Source organism: Chamaea fasciata, unplaced genomic scaffold (genome assembly GCF_029207755.1).
Source record: "Chamaea fasciata isolate MVZ Bird 193981 ecotype frontalis unplaced genomic scaffold, bChaFas1.0.hap1 SCAF_12, whole genome shotgun sequence".
NCBI lineage: Eukaryota > Metazoa > Chordata > Aves > Passeriformes > Sylviidae > Chamaea > Chamaea fasciata.
Window position 1 is genome coordinate 14,901,204 of NW_027094097.1, and position 21,017 is coordinate 14,922,220.

Genomic DNA, 21,017 nt, shown 5'->3' on the forward strand with positions numbered 1-21,017 from the left:
CATTAAAGCTCATCCACTTCCAACCCTGACACCTTCCACTGTCCCAAGGTGATCCAAGCCCTGTCCAGCCTGGCCTTGGACACTGCCAGGGATCCAGGGGCAGCCACAGCTGCTCTGGGCACCCTGTGCCAGGGCCTCCCACCCTCACAGGGATTGATTCCTTCCCAACATCCCATCTAAACCCACTCCCTTAGATCAACTTTTAATTGGTATCAGTAATTTTATTTATTTAAAGGGGGTTTTTAGGGTTATTTGACAGCATTTCTGTAGCCCCAAGCACCAGCTGAGTCATAGCACACAGCTCTAGGCTCAGTTTTACCAAGGTCAGGGACAGGACAGAGGAAGGAGCTCAGCTGACAGGTCCAGTTGAAGGGGCAGTGGGCTGGGAAAGAGTTCAGGAAGGATCCTGAAGCCCTGGAATGCTGCTGGAGATGGCCTGTGGCATCTGGCTGGATGTGATCAATCATGAGATCCCCTTCAGCAGCACAGAGAGCTCATTGTGCTTTCATTCTCACACAGCCCAGCAGAGTCTTTCAGAGTTTGGAAGGATCACAGAACATCTGACAGCTGATCAGACTCCACTCCTAATGAACTGGGCCATTCCCAAAGAAGAATTCTATTTTTTTTTTTTTTTTGACAGGAAATCTGATATTTTTTAACTTAAAAAGCTCAATTACACAACGAGATGCAGGTATGGGTTTCTCTATTCCTTTATTGTAGTTGCACACTAATGTAACAGTGTAAAATGCAGCAGCTGAAGGGTTCTATACATCAGGGCAAGGCTTTGGGGAAGGGCCTGTATCCCAGGAAAACATAAAGCATCCCCAGTTGCAGGTGTTGTCTGCAGACAGTGATTTCAGTCAGTTATGATCAGGCAGGTAACACCCATTCAATACACAATGTCATAAAGGCCACAAAAACGAGATGCACAAAGGGGGAAAAAAAAAAAAAGCCAAGATGTGGCAGGAAATACAAGTTAAACCATCCCAAATTAAGGCATGAGGGGCCCTTCATCCAAAGCAGAATTCCAGTCCTCTGAAACCCCGTGGAGATCAAACTCCAATCCTGGAGCTTCCAAAACCAGGGGAGACCCTCCTGTCATTCCTGACAGAAAAGGCAGCAGGAAAGAGGTCAGGAACACCTGAAGAGTGAAAGTTCTGGAATGCAGGAGCTGGGACCAAACGTTCCAACAGCAGAGGAAGTTGTCCCAACTGTGGAGTCACCCAGGACAAGGTGAGAGCAGCATTTCAGGGAAATCCTGACAGGCAACTTGAATCAGAGCAGCACCAGCACAGGTCTGCCCCAAACCTTCTCCTCCCTTTGCAGGGAGTTGTCCCAGAATTATTCCTGTGACAGTCTTTAATTCCTGGGACTTGCTGCCCCAGGAATCCCTCCCAGGGCAGAATTTAGTAATAAAGTGACTTTTATGCACGGAAAATACAAATATGTGCTTTGACCCTTTCGTATTGGGGCACCCAAAAGAGCCCAAAGACTCCTTTTGAACTTAATTGTGCAAAAGCATCACAAAAATCAGCTCTAACCCAACAATCAAATCATCTTTCCACACAGAACTGAGAGAATAAGGCACAGGAATTCTATCCCATCTCTACTTCCGAACACAATTATTTTCCTGGAGTTTACATTCACAAGGTCAATAAAATCCTTATAACAGAAAAGTTAAAACTGAAAAAAAAAACCAAAAAACCCCCCAAAAAACCCCAGTGTGTTCATTTCCAGATAAATTCCAACAATCTGCCCTGCAGCTGAGCTCCTGCCTGCCTTAAGGCGATGCTAAAACACTACACATAAATGCAGGACTCAAGAAACAGCAAAATAAATGTAAAACCCCTGTAAAACTTGGTTTTTTGCAGCACAGTAAAGTTACTTTTTATCTACATTAACCCTGTTTCCAGATATTTGAAGTGATCAGTGCTGAAATTGGAATTTCTTCATTTAATGTCAATAAAAATAAGTGTGATTTGATGTAAATATGGACACAGCTTAACTGTATCACTGGGTAATTCATTATTCTCTACCAAAGCTTCTGTGGCAATACTTGAACCAAGTGAATCTCTGTGAGAACTTTAACTGGATCACTGGGAAGGGAGTATCCCACATCCCCCCTGATGAATGCAGGCTGGGTCAAAAGGGATTTACACATCCAGGAGGAAAAGCTGATTGAGTGGAGCAACCCATGGAGAATTCAAAGGGTGTGAGGCTGCCACAGAGTTCCCAAGCAGCTGAAGTTAAACAGTCACACCCTGGCAATTCCCTAAAATAATCTGGATTTTGGGGTTGTTGGGAAAGCTGGATCAACTGGTGATGAGAAATCCAAAAACTCAGTGAGAATTACAAAAGCAATTTAAAAACTGGGCAATTACAAAAGCTTTTTAAAAGATCCATTCATAAATGATAAGGAGATTGATGGACCTACAGCCCAGTGCTGCTGAGGCAGCTCTGTTTTTAAACAGAAGGCAACATTAAGGTGGCTTTGTATGACAATTTTTTCTATTAATGAGTAGAAAATTCTGAGGGTCCTCCTCAGAAAAGTGTCTGCAAGAACAGCACTGAATAAATATCTCAGACTTAATGACTGGATGATAATTATTATATATATTCAGGCAAAAAGTAAAAGAATTCTTTTCCTGTTCCCAGAAGTGCAGCTATTCCTTCCAGCATTATTTTGGAATGTATCATTCTCCACCAAAATCATCACTGATGTGGTTTTGTAGGTAAAAATCTGTGTGATGATGGCAAAGCCTGCAGAGTTCAACAGAGATCATGGAATCAGAAAATCCTGGAATGGTTTGGGTGGGAAAGAACCTTAAAGCTCATCCACTGCCACCCCTGGCACAGCAGGGACACCTTCCACCATCCCAGGATAATCCCAGCCCCATCCAAAGGGAGATGGCACAACCAGGAGGGAAATGTTCCCCCAGGCAGGGAGGGCTTGGGGGAAGTGGTGAAACCAAAGAACTCCACTGCCACGCTGAATTCCTGACAGGAAAAACATCCCACAGCAGGATAGGAGGAGATTTCTTTCCTTTCAGCACCCAGAGTGACTCCAGCTGAAGTGGCCACATTGCAGGGGACAGAGGCACAGCTGTGGCACCAGAACAACAGCCTGAGGTAGAGCTATTGAGGAAGGAAAGGCAGCATCTGGGCACTCAACTGGTCCAACAAGATTATCTAGCAAACCCTTAAAATCATCAGGGTCACACGGAGAAGTATTAAGGTGCTTTGAAACAGAACACTTGGATTTGAAAAAAAAAATCAAAGTATCAATTGAAAAGGTCTGGATTTAGCATTGCCACGCCAGGTCATGGCTTCACTGAATCCCACCAGGAATCAGAGGGAGGGAGGAAAGATTCCTCAGAAGGCTCCTCAAACACAACCCATGGGGATGACACAGGGAGTTCACAGACAGAGCTGCTCCCCATCAGAAACCTGGTGCATGAATTTAACCTGTTACATACAGCAGAACATGAAAGGCCAGAGAGAAAGGTGCCTGAGAGAAAATGAGGTTTAGCAGGATGTGAGAGGTCAGTGATCCTTGGGAAAGGCTGGCAGCTCACACAGCAGCTCTGCTTGGTCCACAAATCATTTCCAACCCTCACTGGTCCTCGTTACCATAAGGTGCAATAAAAACAAACTGGTCCCCACTGGGCCTGAAGCTGGGGAAGTGTTTTTATAGGAAAATACATCTCAAGGCAAACTTTGAAGAGAGCACTGGTGCTCTGTGAGTTACTGAAATACAAGCCCTTGCTGTGTTTGGTCCACACTGTCCTAGCACAGGTTTGAAGAACTGGTTTGGGACTTTTCCCCTCCTAATCCCACTGGGAGGGTCAGCTGGGTTTATCTAATCTTGCTTTCCTTTGATGTGATCAGTTTCCTGGAATCAACTGGACATTTTCACCCAATTTCCTGCTCTTGCCAGTCTTGAGATACTGGTGAGTTCTCCTCCCTTCTGATGTATTCTTAACACAGGAAAGCAAAAGCTGCCTAAGCCAAAAGCTTCTACACTTGTTAAAAGGTTTTAGAAAAAGCCTTCTGGCTCCTGGTGTAGTTACAGTGGGCATTCTGTGGCACCCACATCAAACATGGAATGTGCAGCCAACAGAATGGAAGGAGATCCTGGAAGTCATTTTTGTCCTTCTCATCCAAGGAAAGAGGAAGAAGGTAAAATGTTTCTGAGACAAGCTAGTTCCCTTTCCAGACATCAAACAATTCCCCAAAAGGACCTGACCAGTACTGATATTTTCCTTTTCTTCCCACTTCCTCCTTCTTAAAAACTTTCACCCGGGATTATTAATTCATGCAAGGCACTGGAAGAGCACTTGAGGGAACACAGAACAATTCAGAGAAGGAGCAGGGAACAAGCTCCCCCATCCTTATCTTTAACTACCTTAATAACTCCTCATTCACCCCCGCCTTGGAACAAGTCAAATTGTTAAGGGTTAATATTATTCACTTCTTAAAAAACACCTAGAAAAAGCTCCTTTAGTGACAGTCAAGGAGCCCTGGCAATGAAAGGGCATGGAAAAATCCAAGAGGAATGCTGCGGGTGCTGGGGCAGCTAGGGGCTGAGCTGGGGGCGGAAGGACGAGCGCACCGTGCGGTTCATCAGCGGCTGCAGCGGGCGGAAGTTGTCCACCATCCTCTTCTCCTCCTCCCCGTCCGACGTGAACAGCAGCGTCCGGAAGGCCTCCAGCTGGGAACCACAAAGGGCCACTCCAGTCACTGCCCAGGAACCTCCCAGTTTGGGAATCCGTGGCAAAAGACAGGAGTTTGTTCTTGCAAGGTAAAATCGAAGGTAGTGCTGTTTGTGTATTGAGGGAAACACAAATGGCCACTCCAGTCACTTCCCAAGAATTCCCCACTTTGGGAATCCACAGCAAAAGACAGGAGTTTGTTCTTGGAGAGGAACATAAAATCGAAGGTAGCACTATGTTTATGTTCTGAGGGACCCACAGTCCACATCTTTGTCACCAGCTGGTAAAGGTTGTCCCATTATCCACACCAGCATGGAAGAACTATCAGCCATCTGCCATCCTTAGGGAAATTAAATCCCAAATGTGGCACACCTAAAAGAACTATTTCCACTCAAATACTTCATCCAACCTCCTTTTACAGCCTCCCTGGCACCCAGGAAAGAGGGAACCCCAACAATCCCCAAGTTGTTCTCTCACTGGTTTATAACTGGGATTAAAACAGCAGATCAGCTTTTACTGCTCACAAGGCCATTCCAATTGTAAGTCACTGCAGTGAGAGTAAAGAGCCAAGAAAGAAAGAAAGAATAAAAAGAGAAAAATTTCCATTTAAAAGAATGCCACACTACGCCTGCAGTTCTCTGGTAACAATCTCCCTCTCACAAATCTTCCCTCTCCTTTCCCTTCCCTCCTTCCCTGCATCATTCTAAGGAGAGCAAAATGATGAAAATTCCAAAAAGTTCCTAAAACCTCCCAAGTTTTCAAGGGGCAGCTTCCAGAACCGTGTATCACAGATCAAGATAATACTCTTGAGAATAGATGGAAAAGTCGAATAAAGCTGGAAAAACATCTTGGAGAGGTCTCAGGTCTTTCAGTATTAGTGGCTGTTAACACCAGGATTCCTCCCCAAATCCTGGATTGGGACACTCACAGATCTCTGGGAAAATACAAAAGAATTTTTGTGTTTTCACAGAAAATCGGTGGTAAACAACTGGTTCTGAGCATCTCTGTGGCAGCAAGAGGTGTGATCTGAAAGGAAAACTGAGATTTACCTGATCCTCATCCACCTCGATTGGCTTCTTCTTAATGATCCACGTGACGGACTCAGTGAGGGGGGGAGTGGTCAAGGAGCCGGCGTAGGTCCAGTAATCGGGGCAGGAAGGGATCAGGCAGGAGGGATCAAAGTCATCAAACTCGATCACAGTGTCCTACACAGCAGCAAAAAACATCTGTAAGAAGGGTGTTTTGAGAAAAAAAAAAAAAAAAAAGGATAGAAATTTGAAAAAGATCTTGAGGTTAAAAACTGTGCTATGGGAAATGAGGTGTTGGGAATATTAACAATGTAATAATTTGAAATCCCACTAATTTGTATAAAATTGGGTTTGAGGTGTAAGGGGCAACTGCTGAGCAGCCAAAATCGAAATATTTCTGCTGTCCCCACAAGCCATTAGGAATTCAGTGCAGGAGAAACAAGGAGTGAGAAGGATCAACGGCTCAAGGCTTTGTGGGAGCTGGATGCAAGCAGGAAAAAGAGGGAATAAGTGGTGGAATAAGTTCAGGCAGCTGTGCCAGATCCTTAAAAGACTGCAAACAAAAAGTGTTTTACCTTTCACCACATGATTGCAGGCAGCAGAGAGAGGACTGAAGTTTTATTTAAATCAAATATTCCCATCTGCAGAATGTTCCATCCCTACAAGTGGGATATCAGACAGAATGTAGGAGCTCCATAACCCAGGATTTCCCACACAAACATTGCTCCAGAGGGATTTCCAGGATATACTGGGAGATCTTGGCTTAGTTTATTTTAAATGCACATGCTGTCAATTATTACATTGTCACAATAGATGTATATTCAGATTTAGGGAGGTTTTCTGGCACTAAACTGATGTGTTTGGTGTTTATCTGGCAGAGTTGTCACTGCACTGACATAAAAACTTCTTTCATTTGGATTTTAAAAACTCCTTCCTGTAAGAAGTAGTGGCACAGCGACTTCAGGTGGATGTGAGTAGAAGTTGAAGAGGTTGGATGTGGTTTTTCACATGTACTTTCAGAAGGGAACAGGCACTGGAGATAGGAACTGCTTCTGTCAGAGACTCAGCACTCCCTCTATTGGCAGCCGTCTGCCAGGAACGATCCCATTCCCCCAGCAGAAAGTTCAGTGTTTATAAAAAAAGCAAATAATCTCCTCAAAGATCAGACAACAATCAAAAAGTCTTAATCCCACAGTAAATAAACACTCACTTCAAGCATGTCCTTATAAGAGGAAACAATCTTAAGAGCAGCATTTCTTCAAGAGGTTTGGAAAGCTTAAAGTATCCAATTCCTCCAGAAAATCAGCTTCCCCTCCCACTTCCAAGGTGTCAACCAGCCCCCCCGGTAAAATTTAAGGAAGAAAGCTTTTCCCAGTGTTTTGTGGTTCTCCAAGTGTCCTTTCTGCTGGGTGACAATGGGTGGGACATCTCAGGGCACTGACCTTGTGTCTGACTGCTGGCAGGGCATCCACCAGGGTCTGCAGCCCTTCGTGCCGTGCTCCCAGCTGCAGGGACAGAGGGGTTGGAGAATCAATAAACTGATCAATAATCAATCAGTTCTACCTATCAGCTCTGTATTTTTTTAATAATGACAATCACAGAATATTTAGGGTTGGAAGGGAGCTCTGGAGATCATCCAGCCCAAGGCAGGGGCGTCTGGAGGAACACATCCAGGTGGGTTTGGAATGTCTCCAGACTGGGAGATCCCATGTCCTTCCAGGGCAGCTGTTCCACTCTCAACATAAAGTTCTTCATATTGAGGGGAAACTTTTTGTAGTTTCTGGCCATTGCTCCTCACCGTGTCACTAGCACCACTGAATAGAGCCTGGCATCATCCTGTGACACCCCCCGGAAACATTTTTCTGGATTGATGGGATCCCCTCTCAGCTTTCCCTTAACTGCCCTACATTGGCTTGAACAGAATGCAAACAGAAGGGCCCCATTAGAGATGGTCCCACAGAACAAAATTACCTTTAAGAACACTCCAATGACAGCCAGGCCATTCCCTTCCATCACAGCTTCCTCAAAACTCGGGTACTCCACAGCATTCCAGTGCACCAAATGCAGCTGAAAGAGGAATGAGGGAGAAGTGAAGCCCTGCCCAGAGCACAGACACCACACCTGACCTCTGATCCGGGCTGCATTTGCTCCTTGGCAGGGTGAGGCACTGCAGAAACCTCAGAAACCACAGAAACAAGGGGAAAATGCTCTTGGTAAATAATGGTCTTCCCCCTTCCTTTTTTATCTTTCACTTTAAGCAATAGTTAGGACCCACAGAATTTCCCATCTCTAAGAGGGATTTAGTCTGTGGGATTGCTGGTCTAAGGCACAAAGTTCAGTCCTCCATCTCTTTCCTCTCTTCCCAGGAGGAGCAGAGCACCCTGTCCTCCTGAGGAACATCCTCCTGCACACAACAATCTTCCTCTGCACTGCTGACAGCCAGGACATTGAGGGGGTTTGTGTGATAAATAAACACTCCAGCCCAAAATCTTAATCCCAGTCTCCCTGTTAATGAGGATCTTGCCAACCTGGCAGCACCACCATGAAACTCTCCTTAAAAATAACCCATCATCACTTGACAAATTCTTCTCCTTTGGCAAAGAGCTGTGGTCAAAGCTGTCATAATTTCACATTTTCACTGACTTTGTCCTTTTTATTGACGTTTTCTTTCCTAGTGGTTACTTAAGCATCCAAGTTTTGCTATTTTAGTAACAGTTCAACAGTTGAAAACAGAAAAGGAAGTGATTTTTTTTAAGAATACTTAGTATAAGATTTGTTTCTCTGAAAGACTTAGTAACAATAAACAAAGTGATTTTTAACTTGAAGCAATGGGGCCAATGTCCAGTTTTCAGGCTGTTCCACCCCAGAAAATACAGTGAAGATGAATTTTTATGGAATAAAACAGCAGATAAGCAGTAGCACTTCCAAATAAACTGCAATTCCTCAGTTTGGGAGTTTTCACAGACACACCTGAGACAAGTATTTGCATTGTTCAGGACTTCATCTCATACCTCTGCTGGGTAAAATTTACTGTCCACTGTGTGCTCTGAGCCCCAGTCGTTGATAGCTCCCCAGTGGAAGTGGAACTGCTTTAGCCTGTACTGGTTTTCCAAGGGGCCTCCAACGATGGCTAGAGAACAAAACAAGACACACATGTTAATAAATATGATTTACAATTGGCCAGAGAAGTAAATCCTTGGAAAAAAATTGCCCAGGAAAAAGTATCAGGTGAAGCAACTCAAGCAGTGCCCTATCTACACTTCGCCATGACCAAATAACCCCAGCAAACACATTCCTGGTTTTCCATGCATCAAACTGGAGATGAGCAGAAATCTCCTCATCCATCTCCCCTCAAGGGAATGTTTTCCCAGCTGACACCAAGTCTGGCACAGTCACAGTGATGAGTTTCACATTCTCAGCCCTCTGTCAGAGCAGGACTGTCAGGACTGCCTGACCGGGTGACACAGCAGTGACACATCTATTAAACGTGACAATCAATGACATCCCCACAAGGATCTGTGAAAAATATGGACATTTCTCATGACAAGACTTCAAAAAGCAAATATTGCCAGACAAATCAGTGTATTGAGTCAAACGTTCAAGTCTCCTGCAAGCTACAAAAACCCAAACATCTTATTGTGCTTCAACACAGGCTGCACAAGCAAAGGTCAGCCAGAAATATGTTTTGTTGTGCTTACAAGCTGTTCATGAAGGATTGAAACATCCAGTCTGCCACTGGGCAAGTTTCTGAAAGATTTAATGCCCTTTTCATCAGTGAGTGAAGGTAAAATTTCAGCCTGTTCTCCTGATTTCAGGCAGCCTGCCATCCTCCTGCAAACACATGGATGGAGAAGTCCATGCCCAGCTTTTCTGCTTCCACTCATTCCCTCCTACCTGGACCAAAACCATCCTGCAAAGTCATCTTGCTAATTATGATATCAGAGCATCTGGTAAATGAGAAACCCTAATTACTTCCCAAGGGCTAATTACACTTATGGAATCAGGGAATCCTTTAGGCTGGGAAAGAGCTTTTCCAAGTGTTCATCCAGCACTAAACCAGCAGCACCTGCTGATTTTTACTGAACTGTAGGACATGGGGAAGCTTTACAGCAAGCCTTGGTATAAAGCACCTAATCCCAGCACTGCTTTTGGAAATAAGTTAATCACTTCCATGCTAAGGAGAAAACAATGAGAGGCATTAAGAGATTTTCTTGTATTACTTTTTTTTCCTGAAAGCCAGCCAGCAGGTTTGAAATCCTAACCAGACAGGCCATGTCTGTGATAAAGGAATAAATTACAATGAGCTGCGCAAAGTGAGACTGAATTAATTTCATCCTCTGCTGAGCTGCTGAGCTCTGGGCATGAAGGCAATACTGACCATCACTGGAAAATCACAATGCCCCTTCCCTGGAAGCGTCCAAGGCCAGACTGGAAGGGGTTTGGAGCAGCCTGGGATAGTGGAGGGTGTCCCTGCCCATGGCATGGGGTGGAATTTAAGGTCCTTCCCACTCAAACCATACTGGGATTCTGTGCTGGAGAAGGTCACGCAGCCAAGCCTCTCAGAAGTGAAGTTTCTCTGCTTCACATACTCACAATCCAGTCCTGAGTATGTGATGATGCAAACCCACAAGTGACTACATATCTGTGTGAATAATCACATCCACTCGAGTATTAGCCTCACCAGTAACTTTAGGCACAGACACACATTTAGAGAGACCCAAGTTCCTGTAGTGGCCACCAGAAAGTGACAGGAAACAAACAGGAGCTCCAGTCCCTTTATAGAAGCGTTTCTTCTCAAATTACAACCCTGACAATTTCAAAACAAAACAGAAGTTTTAAGAGGCTCTAACAACAAGAATCACATCAGGTGTTTTTGGCAGCCCTGGCTCTGTTTCAGCCTCGTTTCTAAAGGCACCACACACAGACAGACCACAAGCTGTACATACCTTCCCCTCACCCTCTTCTTCCTCCTGCTCTACCTTCAGCTTTAGCCCAAGTCTTGCAAACCCCATGTCAGGATTCAGGCATTTTTGTCTATCCTGGGTGTCTTTCTCATCTTTTCTTTCAACTGTGGTGCTTTTGTTTGCTCCCAAGCTCTCTTCTCTGGATTTCTATGATTGTTAGACAGAAGCTGGCAGTGAGAAAAACCAGAAATAGCAACAGTAAAGAGAGAAAGGTGGAGGATAGAGGCAGGCACTTGAAAACTGGGCGTTATACAGCAACACCTCACTATCTGTGGCTTCTCTGTCATTTTGGAGCCCTGTCACTGATTGTTTGATGCCATTCTACCCTTCATGGGCTTGAATTCATTTGAGGAAGATGAGGATGATGAAAAGGGCAGCAAAAGCTCACAGGGAAAGATTCACCTCAAGGAAAGTCTTAGAGGCAAAGCAGGTAAGATCTTCCAGAGGTGAGCACCAGCCTCAAAGGCCTGATGATTCCAGCCTTGCCTTTATGCCACAAAGACTGCTCCTGTGCAATTAAATATTGCAGATTTCTGAACCCCCTGCAGGCAATTCCTCTTTGTCACATCAATTCTTGAAGAAAAAAAAAATCCAGCTTTGTTATCCACAAAACACTTTTCAGGATCTTATCCTCAACAGAGAGTGGGGTGTGGCTTATAAAGCAAGAGGCTGTTCAGTGAAAAGCAAAACCAATCTAAAGTTAGTAAATTAAAATCACTGATGAGGTAACAAGTGATGTCCGTCTCCTAACCCAACCTCACTGAAAAAAACCAGCATTTTGTGCTAGAGAAACAGAAAGGCAGGACTCAGCTTCTTCAGGATATCAGTGCTTAAATGAGGAAAGGAAAGGATATTCCCTCTTGGAAATGGATTATTCCCTCTTGGAAATGCATTATTCCCTCTTGGAAATGGATTACTCCAAGTGAACAGCTAGAAACAAGAAAAAACAACACGAGCCCCAAACATCCCACAAGCTCCCTGCATTCCACCACCACTTGTTTTTGCTGCACAGTTTTATCAGCCTCTTTCCAAACATCAGGCAGAAATATGGGTGTTGTGAAGGCAAAGTGATTGTTTGTGTGCTGCAGCCTCCCTCCCCGAGGGCATTGCTAAATCCCTTAGGAGGCTGGAGAGGCTGTCATGGTGAGCAGCCACTTAAAACATAAATTACTCCAGTCCAACAGGTTCAAACTTGCTCAGGGTCCTTCAGTTTTTCCCTGCAGGACATGCTGGGCAATCATGTGCTTCACAACAGCCCTGACCAATTGCTACCAGCTCACCCACCCTTGTGAAATGTCTTCGTATTCTGCAATATCCTTTGGTAAAGGCAGCTTTTAGAAGTAACAGTGGGCAGAAAATCTGGGATTTGGGAGAAATATCTCAATTTTAAGTCCATTTTTTCGCTCTATCGAGCCTTTAAAAAGGTTGAGCTGCTCAGGTCAGAGGTTTATTCACATGAAATTGCTGGAATGCATGGTTGGATTTTCCATGCACTCCTGCTTCCCCTAAAACAACAGGGACACACACACCTGCTCCAGAGGGCAGAGCTCAGCGCAATTTCATTTCCTAAAACCCCGCGGAGATAAGCGTGTGTGCTTTCCAATAGCAACTCATTTGGCTCCTGATTATTTCAAGTGCATTAAATATCTCTATTAACACCACAAAAGATAAGTGGCAGATTACTTCAATAAAGAGCAGGTTTCAAGTTGAGTAGGTACACATATAAATGACTGCAGATTGACTCACGTGGGTAAAGTTTGTTACAAAACCCACAAAGACAGGGCACTGAGGCTTGTGAAAGGAGTTTGAACATCCAGCAGGGGATTTGTGCACAATGCCCATGGGAATAACAACACTGTCAATGTGAAGTCTGTATAGAATTTCTTCATCATAATTCCCACCACTGTAAACCCAGCATTTTTTTAACCATACATTCACTTTCAACATCAGGTCTTACATCAGCATTAACGAGACATTAAATAGATTTTTTTTTTTCCTTTTCCCTGCGTTTTTGCTTACTTGATTTATCAGCAGAATCATCAAACTCCACCAGGAAGGAGTAGCCATTGTTCCAGATGTGAAGGCAGGTGGTGGGGTCATAGCTGATTTTCAGAGGCTTCAGGAAGGGATCATAAACGCTGTCCCTCCACTGGATGTTGATGGGGGACTGGCGGGTGCCTCCGGGAATTGTCAGCGGGCTCTGCCACAGCGGATGCACTGCAACGTAAGCAGAGTCAGTCTCTGGTGCAGGACACAGAACTTTCTGGCAAAGGGATGGTGCTGTGTCACCAAAGGCTAATTCGAGTCAGCTGGTGCCCAGGAAAGCAAAAGAAAAATAAAACATTCCAGTTGCATGACTCAAAGCCAAACAGGGAAGTGCAGTAATTTGAAGAGTCACGTCAGTCAGTCCCCTTCTGCCTTTGCAGAAAGTTCTGCAAAGAAATCGTCCCCTCACTTCCCAGAAATTGAGAATGTTTTCCTGTCGTTGCCAGATTTTAAGGTGGCTTTGTTTTACAGCTTTCTTTACACACCAGCACCATCAGCTGAGCTGGGAGCGCTGCCGACATGGGATAATTCCCACTGGGAAGTAAAACATTCTTTAGAAGGCAACACAAGCACAGGGGTTACTCCTCAAAGCAGGGTTCAGAGCTCCTGCAGCAGCCACACCAATCCTGACCAAAACTGCTTAATGCAGACAGCTCCTGCTGATCCCACACCTGTAAAACCCAAACCCAGAGATTTTGGGGGCAGCTTGGGCCCCTCAAAGTGGCACAAGCAGGATATGTACATGAATGGTTTCCACACACAGGATTTCATCCTGCTTAAAACCAGAACTGCCGCCTGCGTGGGCCTGTTTACCTGGTGACCCCCACACAGCTTTTGGTGCCCTGTCCCTCTTGCTGAACCCCAAATCGTGATGTTTCGAGCACCACTTTACAGCCTGCTTAACGAGATACGACTGCTCAGGGTCTTTTAAACGAGGAATTAAAAACACAACAAACCTTCAAACCACTCACACGAGGATTAGCCGAACCACCAACCGCCGCCCCCCGCGGTTCCCCTCAGTGAGAAGCGAACTTCAGGGATCTCCATGAGCTCAACTCAGGCAAAAGCGGCGCAAAACATGCCCTACACTTAATCCATTCCCTATATTTAAACACATGCCCGATATTTAAAACACATGCCACTTCCTGATGTTTCAGCCGAGGACAAAGGCAGTCCCCGGGGCTCCCACGCGAAGTTTGGCAGCGATGGCGGGGCAGAGGCGGGGCGGGCTGAGGGGGCCGAGGGACGGCGGCACTCACGGGCGTCTCGCAGGCGGTAGGAGCAGCAGGCACCGAGGCTGCACCGGCGGCTGCCCCGCTGTGAGGAGCAGGGCGACGATGAGGATGAGGATGAGGCGACAGCGGCCGCCCAAGCGCGGCGGAGCAGCGGCAGCATCGCGGCGGAGCCGGCGGAGCCGCCGCCCAGCCCGGCCCGGCCCGGGGCGGCCTCTTCCGGCACGGCCTCCCTGCCGTGGCCACGGGGGCGGGCTGGGACTGGCCTCGGCGGCTCCTGCTGCCGTGACACCGCTGGGCAGGGTGGGGATCGTCTTTTCCCGTGCTCAGGGTGGTCCCCGCGTCCCTGTCAAAAGTGCGTCCCCTCACACCCAGCGCGGCCCTTCACATCGAAAGCGATCCCTTCGCCCCGAGTACGGTCCCCTCGAAAGATCGCCTCACCCAAAAAAGTGGCCCCTCACACCAAAATAGTGTTTATTCCCTCACTCCGAAGCGTTTCTCCTCGTACCAAGTGCATCCTCTAACGCCAAAAAAGTATTTATTCCCTCACACCAAAAAATGCAAAGGCGGGCGGCCCTAGCACAGCGGGGTCCCCTCTCCAAGCCACATTTGGAAAAGTTACGAAAAGTTAGTATTATGTTTACTTTTCTTGTCTGTCACAAAGGCAGGAGGCCAAAACAGTCTCACCTTGGATGGTGAAAGGGTCAACTCAACTGAACTGAACTCAGTATTCACCTGACACTGCCTGAGGCAGAGGAATCTCAATGAAAGTGGTTAAAACCTCCGTCACTCCTTCTGTTCCACCGGTAAGGAGCACACAGCAAAAAATAAAATGTAAATTTTAAAAAATCTCTGTAGAAAGCTGAAAGCGTCAGTGAAAGCACAGAGATAATGCAATTTTTGCCAGTTCTCTTGGGCAGCCAGGAGCAGAACGTCACCCTCAGCTCCTGACCTTTATCTTGCTTAGTTACTCTCTTAAAATTATTTTGAAAATCTGCATTTATCTTTTGGGAATTTTTTTTTTAATCTTGTTAGGATGAGTACTTTTGAATTTTCACAAGGAACCTGACGTAACACTGAGAATGGTTTACTGATGTGAAGACAGCGTCAACCAAGAAGTGTTTGCCCTGTTTTATCAACATTGTGTAAGAAGTTTCCATTGCATATACAGTATAATGTGTTTAAAGTACTCCTGAGTTGAGTAAGAGCAGGTTGAAATCTGGCAAATGATTTGCTTTGAGTGGCTGCATGATCACAGACAGCTCATCAGGAGATGTACAAAGAGATTGTGATGTCAGGATGTTCAACTGCGTTTAAATTCCATTTTACTTCCTCCCTGCAGTCTTTGCTGTGTAGCAGGATTCCATTGCAAGCAAAATGAATTTTTAGTTTGACTCCCAACATTTTTTTAGGATGGCTAATTTACTATTCTCAACAGAATGCTTCCTGTAGCTTAAAAAGATGGATAATCAATTAATCAATGAAATTGAAAAGACCCGCTGCCCATAAACATCATGATTCAGTCAGGCTTAATCACAGTTTAACAGCCTATTGATCCTGATTGGGAAACTCTTTAGCACAGACGTGTCTTGCTGAAGCTACTGATGGACAACAGGCAGCTCCTGGTCATCAGGACAGCCCAGATGGGCTTTGGGTGTTTTATATTCAGCATAAACACGAGAATACCAGGGGTTATTCTCATCTACCAACAAATTACTTTCATCCCTCCACCATTCTCCCTCTTTCCATTCCTCCAGAATGTGTCTTCTAAATACAACTGAGAACCTTGGGCAGCTTAGAAATCACCTCTACACCTTATTCTGTAATTATAGAAAACCACAGAAAATTACAACCATCCCTTTTCTATATGTTAAAGCAAAGAAATAAAACGCCTCAAACTCTGCTGCTTTACATTGTGCCACTGAGACAACTCAACTTCTTGGAGCTTTTTGGTGGTTTGACCCTGCAAGGTTTTGAAAAACATGAAGGGTTTTTTTTTTTTTCCCAGAGTTTTTCACTAAGCTGAACAGAGCCAGTTACTTCTTGTGGGCTGAACAGCACAGCAAAAAGGAAGTTTATGGCATATTCTCGGAAATGATGAGGTACAAAACTAAAGAGAAATAACTTAGACCTGCAACACTTTTGTTTCCCTCACAGAATCTCCATCCAGTTTTTTATGTGCATATGCTACTTCTACCTGAGCATGAAGTCCAGTAAAACTCTAGCATTTAATTAAAAAAAAAAAAACAAACTTTCAAAGAAAACCCTTCAAAATAGGAGCTCAGTGGCAGGGAGATGGTTTGGTTTGGAATCTGCAGGCAGAAAGACAAAACTATCTGTGCAAAAAGGAAGCCTAAGCCCTAAATATTCTTCCTAGCACCTGTGAAAAGGGATCTAAACAGACCTAATCTGTGCCTGATTTATTTGATTTTATAAAAATCCCCATCAGACACAGTGATGCTTGATTTAATTTTATGTATGGGGGCTTTTACATTTGCCCTGTGTTTTTTTCCCACTTTATCCAGATATATAGAGCCATCCAAATAGTCCAAATCTTTGGAATAATTTTCTATAATTACTTGCAATTTTGAAGTAGTTCTTAAAATGTCCATCTAGGATTGATGCAAGCATCAAAAGCTTCAGGGTGAGAATCAAGATCCAGATGAAAATAAAGGTTTTAATCCTTGAAAAGGAAAATAGCTGTTGAATCAAGTGCTTTGATTTCTTTACACATGAGACAAACCAGGGCAGACAGGGTGGTAGGAAGACCTAAGAAACCCCACCCAGGGGAAGGAAATAAGGCCCTGTTTGCCATAGCAACACATTCTGAATGACAAAACAAAATACACGTTGCTGAAACTCAGTAAAGAAGCATTTTAGAGGAGCTCAGCTCTGCTTCAGCCGCCAGGACTGAATGTTGCAGAGGAAATCCAAGACAGGTTGATTTCCTTTTTGTCTGAATCAAGATTTTGGAGGATAACAGCACTGGTTGGCTCAGGCCCATCGTGACAAGCCGCTGAAAGTTCTGCTGAATTGATGTCAGATGGGGGCTGTGATTTAGGCCAGTTTATTGATAAACAGCCCAGAGCTTTTTATCAAACAGATGTAGCTGACAGGGTGCTCCCAGCTCGTCAGGGGAGCAGCAGCAGATTGGGAAATGCTGCGTTTTCCTCTGCCTCCACAGTGTTTGGCTGCGATAGGAGCCTGGCTGAGGAGGCAGTGGCTGAGCCCAGATAAGGGGGAGGTAATTCCAGCTGGCGAGGTAAAGCAAACAGAGGCTTTATCTCCTCCCGTATAAAAAACATTTGCTGGAATTATGCATGCAGGCTCAGGAACTCAGCATGGAAAAGGGCTTGGAAGAGAACTCCTGGACAATCTGGGGAGGCACTGCAGTTGTATGCGCTGGCCTGGAGATGGCACACCTGGATTGTGTGGCTCTGCAGGACTTGTACAATTCTTTGGGAAAAAAACCCCAAAACTTGAAGGATCCTGCTTTTCTTGTAACTACTTCTAAAAGGGCGAGAAAGGAAAAAGGCATTCTGTTCTGGTAATAATTATTAAATTAGGCTTAAAAATCCCCATGGAGAACATTTACAGCAATTATTCTGAAAAATGAATGTTTAAACCTCCACGTGTCATTAGAAGACACCTCAGAGCTTGGCACAGACACTCCCTGGTCCTCCACACCACTGGGAATTGCGATGCCACAATTCTCCCCAGTGTTTCTACCGTAAAGTGCAGGAAAAGCCCTTTGTGCTTGCAGGAGGATCCAAAAGCTCCAGAAACGGTCAGCCTTGGAGTTGTTTAAGCCTGGTGTGAGTAACTGTGGAGTAACCCCCAAGCTGCCTCACTCAGAGCTCCTGTCCACTCCCTGCCTGCCAAAAACAGCCATTCCAAAGACAGGGGTTTCCCGAATCTGTTTGTTTTGGCATTTTCTGCATGAACGGCACAGAGGAGAGAAAGGCTGAAGGAATAAACAATATTTGTCTTAAACTGAAAAGAGGAATGGGAGTAAAAATAGGTACCAGTTGTGGCTCATTCAATCAGCAGCGGTGCTGGGATGGAACAAACTGGTTTGATCTCTCTTGGAATGGGATCCCCTCTTACCCTGGGTAACCGTGAAAATATTTGAGGAGGAACCCAGCTCTGTTCTTTGGGAGAAGATACTATGCTGAATAAATTTACAGAAGAAAAAGAATAAGAAACAAAAGGGTTTTCTAGCTATAAGAAATTACTCCTTACTATTCTCCAGCTGACATTATCTGCACAGCAGTGAGTAGACATAATCTCTGCCTGGCCTCATCTTATCTGAGAGTAAGTTAATCAGTATTTTAAATAACTAAATCTTTAACATCCTCCAGGAGTATCTTGCACCTCAAAGTGATTTATTGGAGGTCTGCACAGCACATTTGGAGGGGTTTGTGGCTTGTTCTAGGCCTCGTTTTCCAAAGCAAACATTGCAGTGGCTATGAAATTCAGAATCAATTTGCCCTAAATGTGTTTTGAATTACGCTCATGAACAGTTTTCATTGAAAGCAGCCAAGCCTCCCAAGTAATGATTGTTTTTTTGTCACAGGTTGGAGTCACAAAAATCCCGGTGCCCCTGACAGCAGAAATAAAGAACAAGGTGGAAGCCAGAGATTCCACAAAATATTTTCATTTCTTTCATTCTATCCACTCTTTTTTTCCTTCAATCTTCCAGCCACATTCCCAAATCCCCCTTTTTAATTCGCTGCTAAATAAGAACAACACTCAACCACACCAGCTCTCTCCCCACTTCAGCATCTCCCGTTTCCACCGATTTTTGGATGAGATGAAGTGACTTACAGGCGGCTTTCCTGGTGTTTTTCCGGGAGCAGGCAGCCAGGCTGCAGGGCCGTGCTGGCACAGCCCGGAGGGTTTTCAGCTGCTTGGAGAGACGCCCCAGGGCTGTCACCTTCAGCCCATTCATCGCTGCCACTCCAAACCTTCACCGCTCCCTCAGCAGAGCCTCCCGCAGCCTAACGACTCACCAACATCACAGAGAATTAAAAAATCACATGGATATGGAGCTCCAGGGGGGTCACCAGGCTTCTTGACAAATAATTTGGAGAGCGCCCTTTGCTGGTTAAGAGGTGGAGCCAAGCCAGGAGTTAATTTTCAACTTGTCCATGCACTCTTCTTCGCTGGCTCTCCATTCTCTCCAGAGGCTGGCTGGTTGATGATTATTCCACGTGTGCTTCCCAGAGGTGTTTTTCCCCCCTCGTCCGGCTCTGAGAACACCAAAGGGTTGCAGAAAACTCTTCTTTGGTATGCAAGGAGAAGGTTCTTATCACTCCTCGGTGCGGTGCATACACGCTGTGAATTTGAATGGTTGTATATCTGAATACTGATAACCACGAGGTGCCGCCAGGAGCAGCTGAAATGCCCCGAGCTGGGGCTCAAACTGAGGAATTCCCAAAATCCAGCGGCTATGCAAGGCTGGGCCCAGGAAAGGCAACATTTTAGCTCCGGGCATTTGTTACAGCAGCATTGCAGCCTCCAGGTGAGGAACTGCCGAACAAGGGCTGCCAACAACAAATTTTGTTACGAAAACATCCCCGTATTTTGTATAGGCTAAAAATCGTAACAGAAGGACCCATAATTACTCCTCTGCTCACTCTTGGACCCAGCTGAAATTTTTTTGGGAGAGGACGGATGGAGATGTTTTCCAGACCCATATTTCTCAGAGATGAAAGCAAGAATTTTACTCTCCTGCTGTTTCCCAGGGGCACTTCCAGTAACTTTGTTACCTTATGTGAAAATCCTGTCTGGAAATCCCACACTTTAATTTTCTTTGGGAATGTTTGCTCTTCCTAGGACTGAAAAAATCCACATCAGTGGCACAAACACATCCAAGTCGGAGCTGCAGTTTTTTGGGCCAAGCACAGAAACAGAGGAGAGGAATTATTCCTATGAAAATTTCCCAATATTTCAGATTATTACCGGCCAAATGGGAATGAAGATGGGGAACCATTGAAGGTGGAATTATCCTTTCCAAGGACAGGGAGTCAAGGATAACCCAGCACAGCAGTGCCTGAACCAAAGGGTCCCCTGACATCCCCCTTTCATTCCCCTGGCATGAAAGTATTTACACAACCCATGTGATTCTTTTTCTCCATCAAATACGTAAATGGGTATACTTTGAAAAACTCCAGAATCCATCAATGACAGAGCAAGAAGAGGTAATTATAAGAGTATTAACATTCTGCTATTAAACCCGACTCTTTTCTCTTCTTAATTCATAAATAACTCGTGAAATATTTTTCAACGTTTTTGATTTGTGCTCTGTTGGGGGTTTTATTTATTTATTTATTTTTAACAAACTGGTGTTTTGAATTAGAAATTTCTTGGTGATATTTTCATGAAACATCTGCCTGTCTGCCACCTCTTATCACACAGGGTGCCAGGGCAGGGCTCGGGCTCAGGGAATCCTCTTTGGGAGCCTAAAGTGGCCAGCCGAGCTGTGCTATTTATTATTCCACCCCCTCCTGTTTAGCAGAGTCTTCCTTTCTGCTTGTCATTCCTTCCCTGAGCTGCCAGCACTGCCTCTATTGTCAGCTCTGAGTTCTGCCCAAAGAACTGAAACATCAACTGTTCTTCATAATCGGGTAATTCGGGTCAGAAGTGTGACTGTACACGGTGAAAATGGGCTTATTTTTCTTCACAGAAATGAAACAAGTGAAAATTTTGAATTTTCCTGCTGTCACCCCTCTGACTTTTGCTGTCAGTGCCCCCAGACTGAGCAGAGAGGATCTATAATTGGTTTTTTTTTTTAATGGAGCACTGCCAGTACTTACTTGTTTTTATATTAAATTAATTATAATATGTAATTTTATATTACATCTTAATTGTGTTACTTGCAGAGGGAAAATCACCAACCAACTGCAGTGTGTCCAAGGAATCTGATCCCCAGGAATCCTGCTTGGAAGGGTGTTCCTGCCCAAGTGTTGCCTCAGCTGTAAGTCAAACCCAGTAATTCAGCAAAAAACACAGTGTTACATCTTTGCTGTAATT

General features: G+C 44.9%; 1 protein-coding gene across 2 annotated transcripts; it reads right to left on the reverse strand.

Annotated features, from left to right (window-relative positions):
- Positions 1 to 694: 694 nt before the first annotated feature.
- Positions 695 to 19,302, reverse strand: CA5A (carbonic anhydrase 5A). 2 transcript variants are annotated; one of them, XM_066194745.1, is made up of 7 exons: positions 18,810 to 19,302; positions 12,724 to 12,921; positions 8,752 to 8,870; positions 7,712 to 7,807; positions 7,183 to 7,245; positions 5,762 to 5,917; positions 695 to 4,711 (listed from the first exon to the last, which is right to left on the reverse strand). In XM_066194745.1, the coding sequence occupies exons 1-7, from the start codon at positions 18,931 to 18,933 to the stop codon at positions 4,577 to 4,579; spliced, it is 891 nt and encodes a 296-aa protein (XP_066050842.1). In that variant the 5' UTR covers positions 18,934 to 19,302; the 3' UTR covers positions 695 to 4,576. The 2 variants fall into 2 exon arrangements, with proteins under 2 accessions (XP_066050842.1, XP_066050843.1); XM_066194746.1 differs by lacking the exon at positions 18,810 to 19,302 and adding an exon at positions 14,010 to 14,195.
- Positions 19,303 to 21,017: the final 1,715 nt, after the last annotated feature.

Excerpts from the sequence above, each read along its gene's own strand:
- CA5A (XM_066194746.1), bottom strand. The coding sequence starts at position 14,145 with ATGCTGCCGCTGCTCCGCCGCGCTTGGGCGGCCGCTGTCGCCTCATCC. Across the intron at positions 7,246-7,711 it reads TCATTGGAGTGTTCTTAAAG|CTGGGAGCACGGCACGAAGG; the intron begins GTAATTTTGTTC and ends CTGTCCCTGCAG. Across the intron at positions 5,918-7,182 it reads TGCCAGCAGTCAGACACAAG|GACACTGTGATCGAGTTTGA; the intron begins GTCAGTGCCCTG and ends GCTGCTGTGTAG.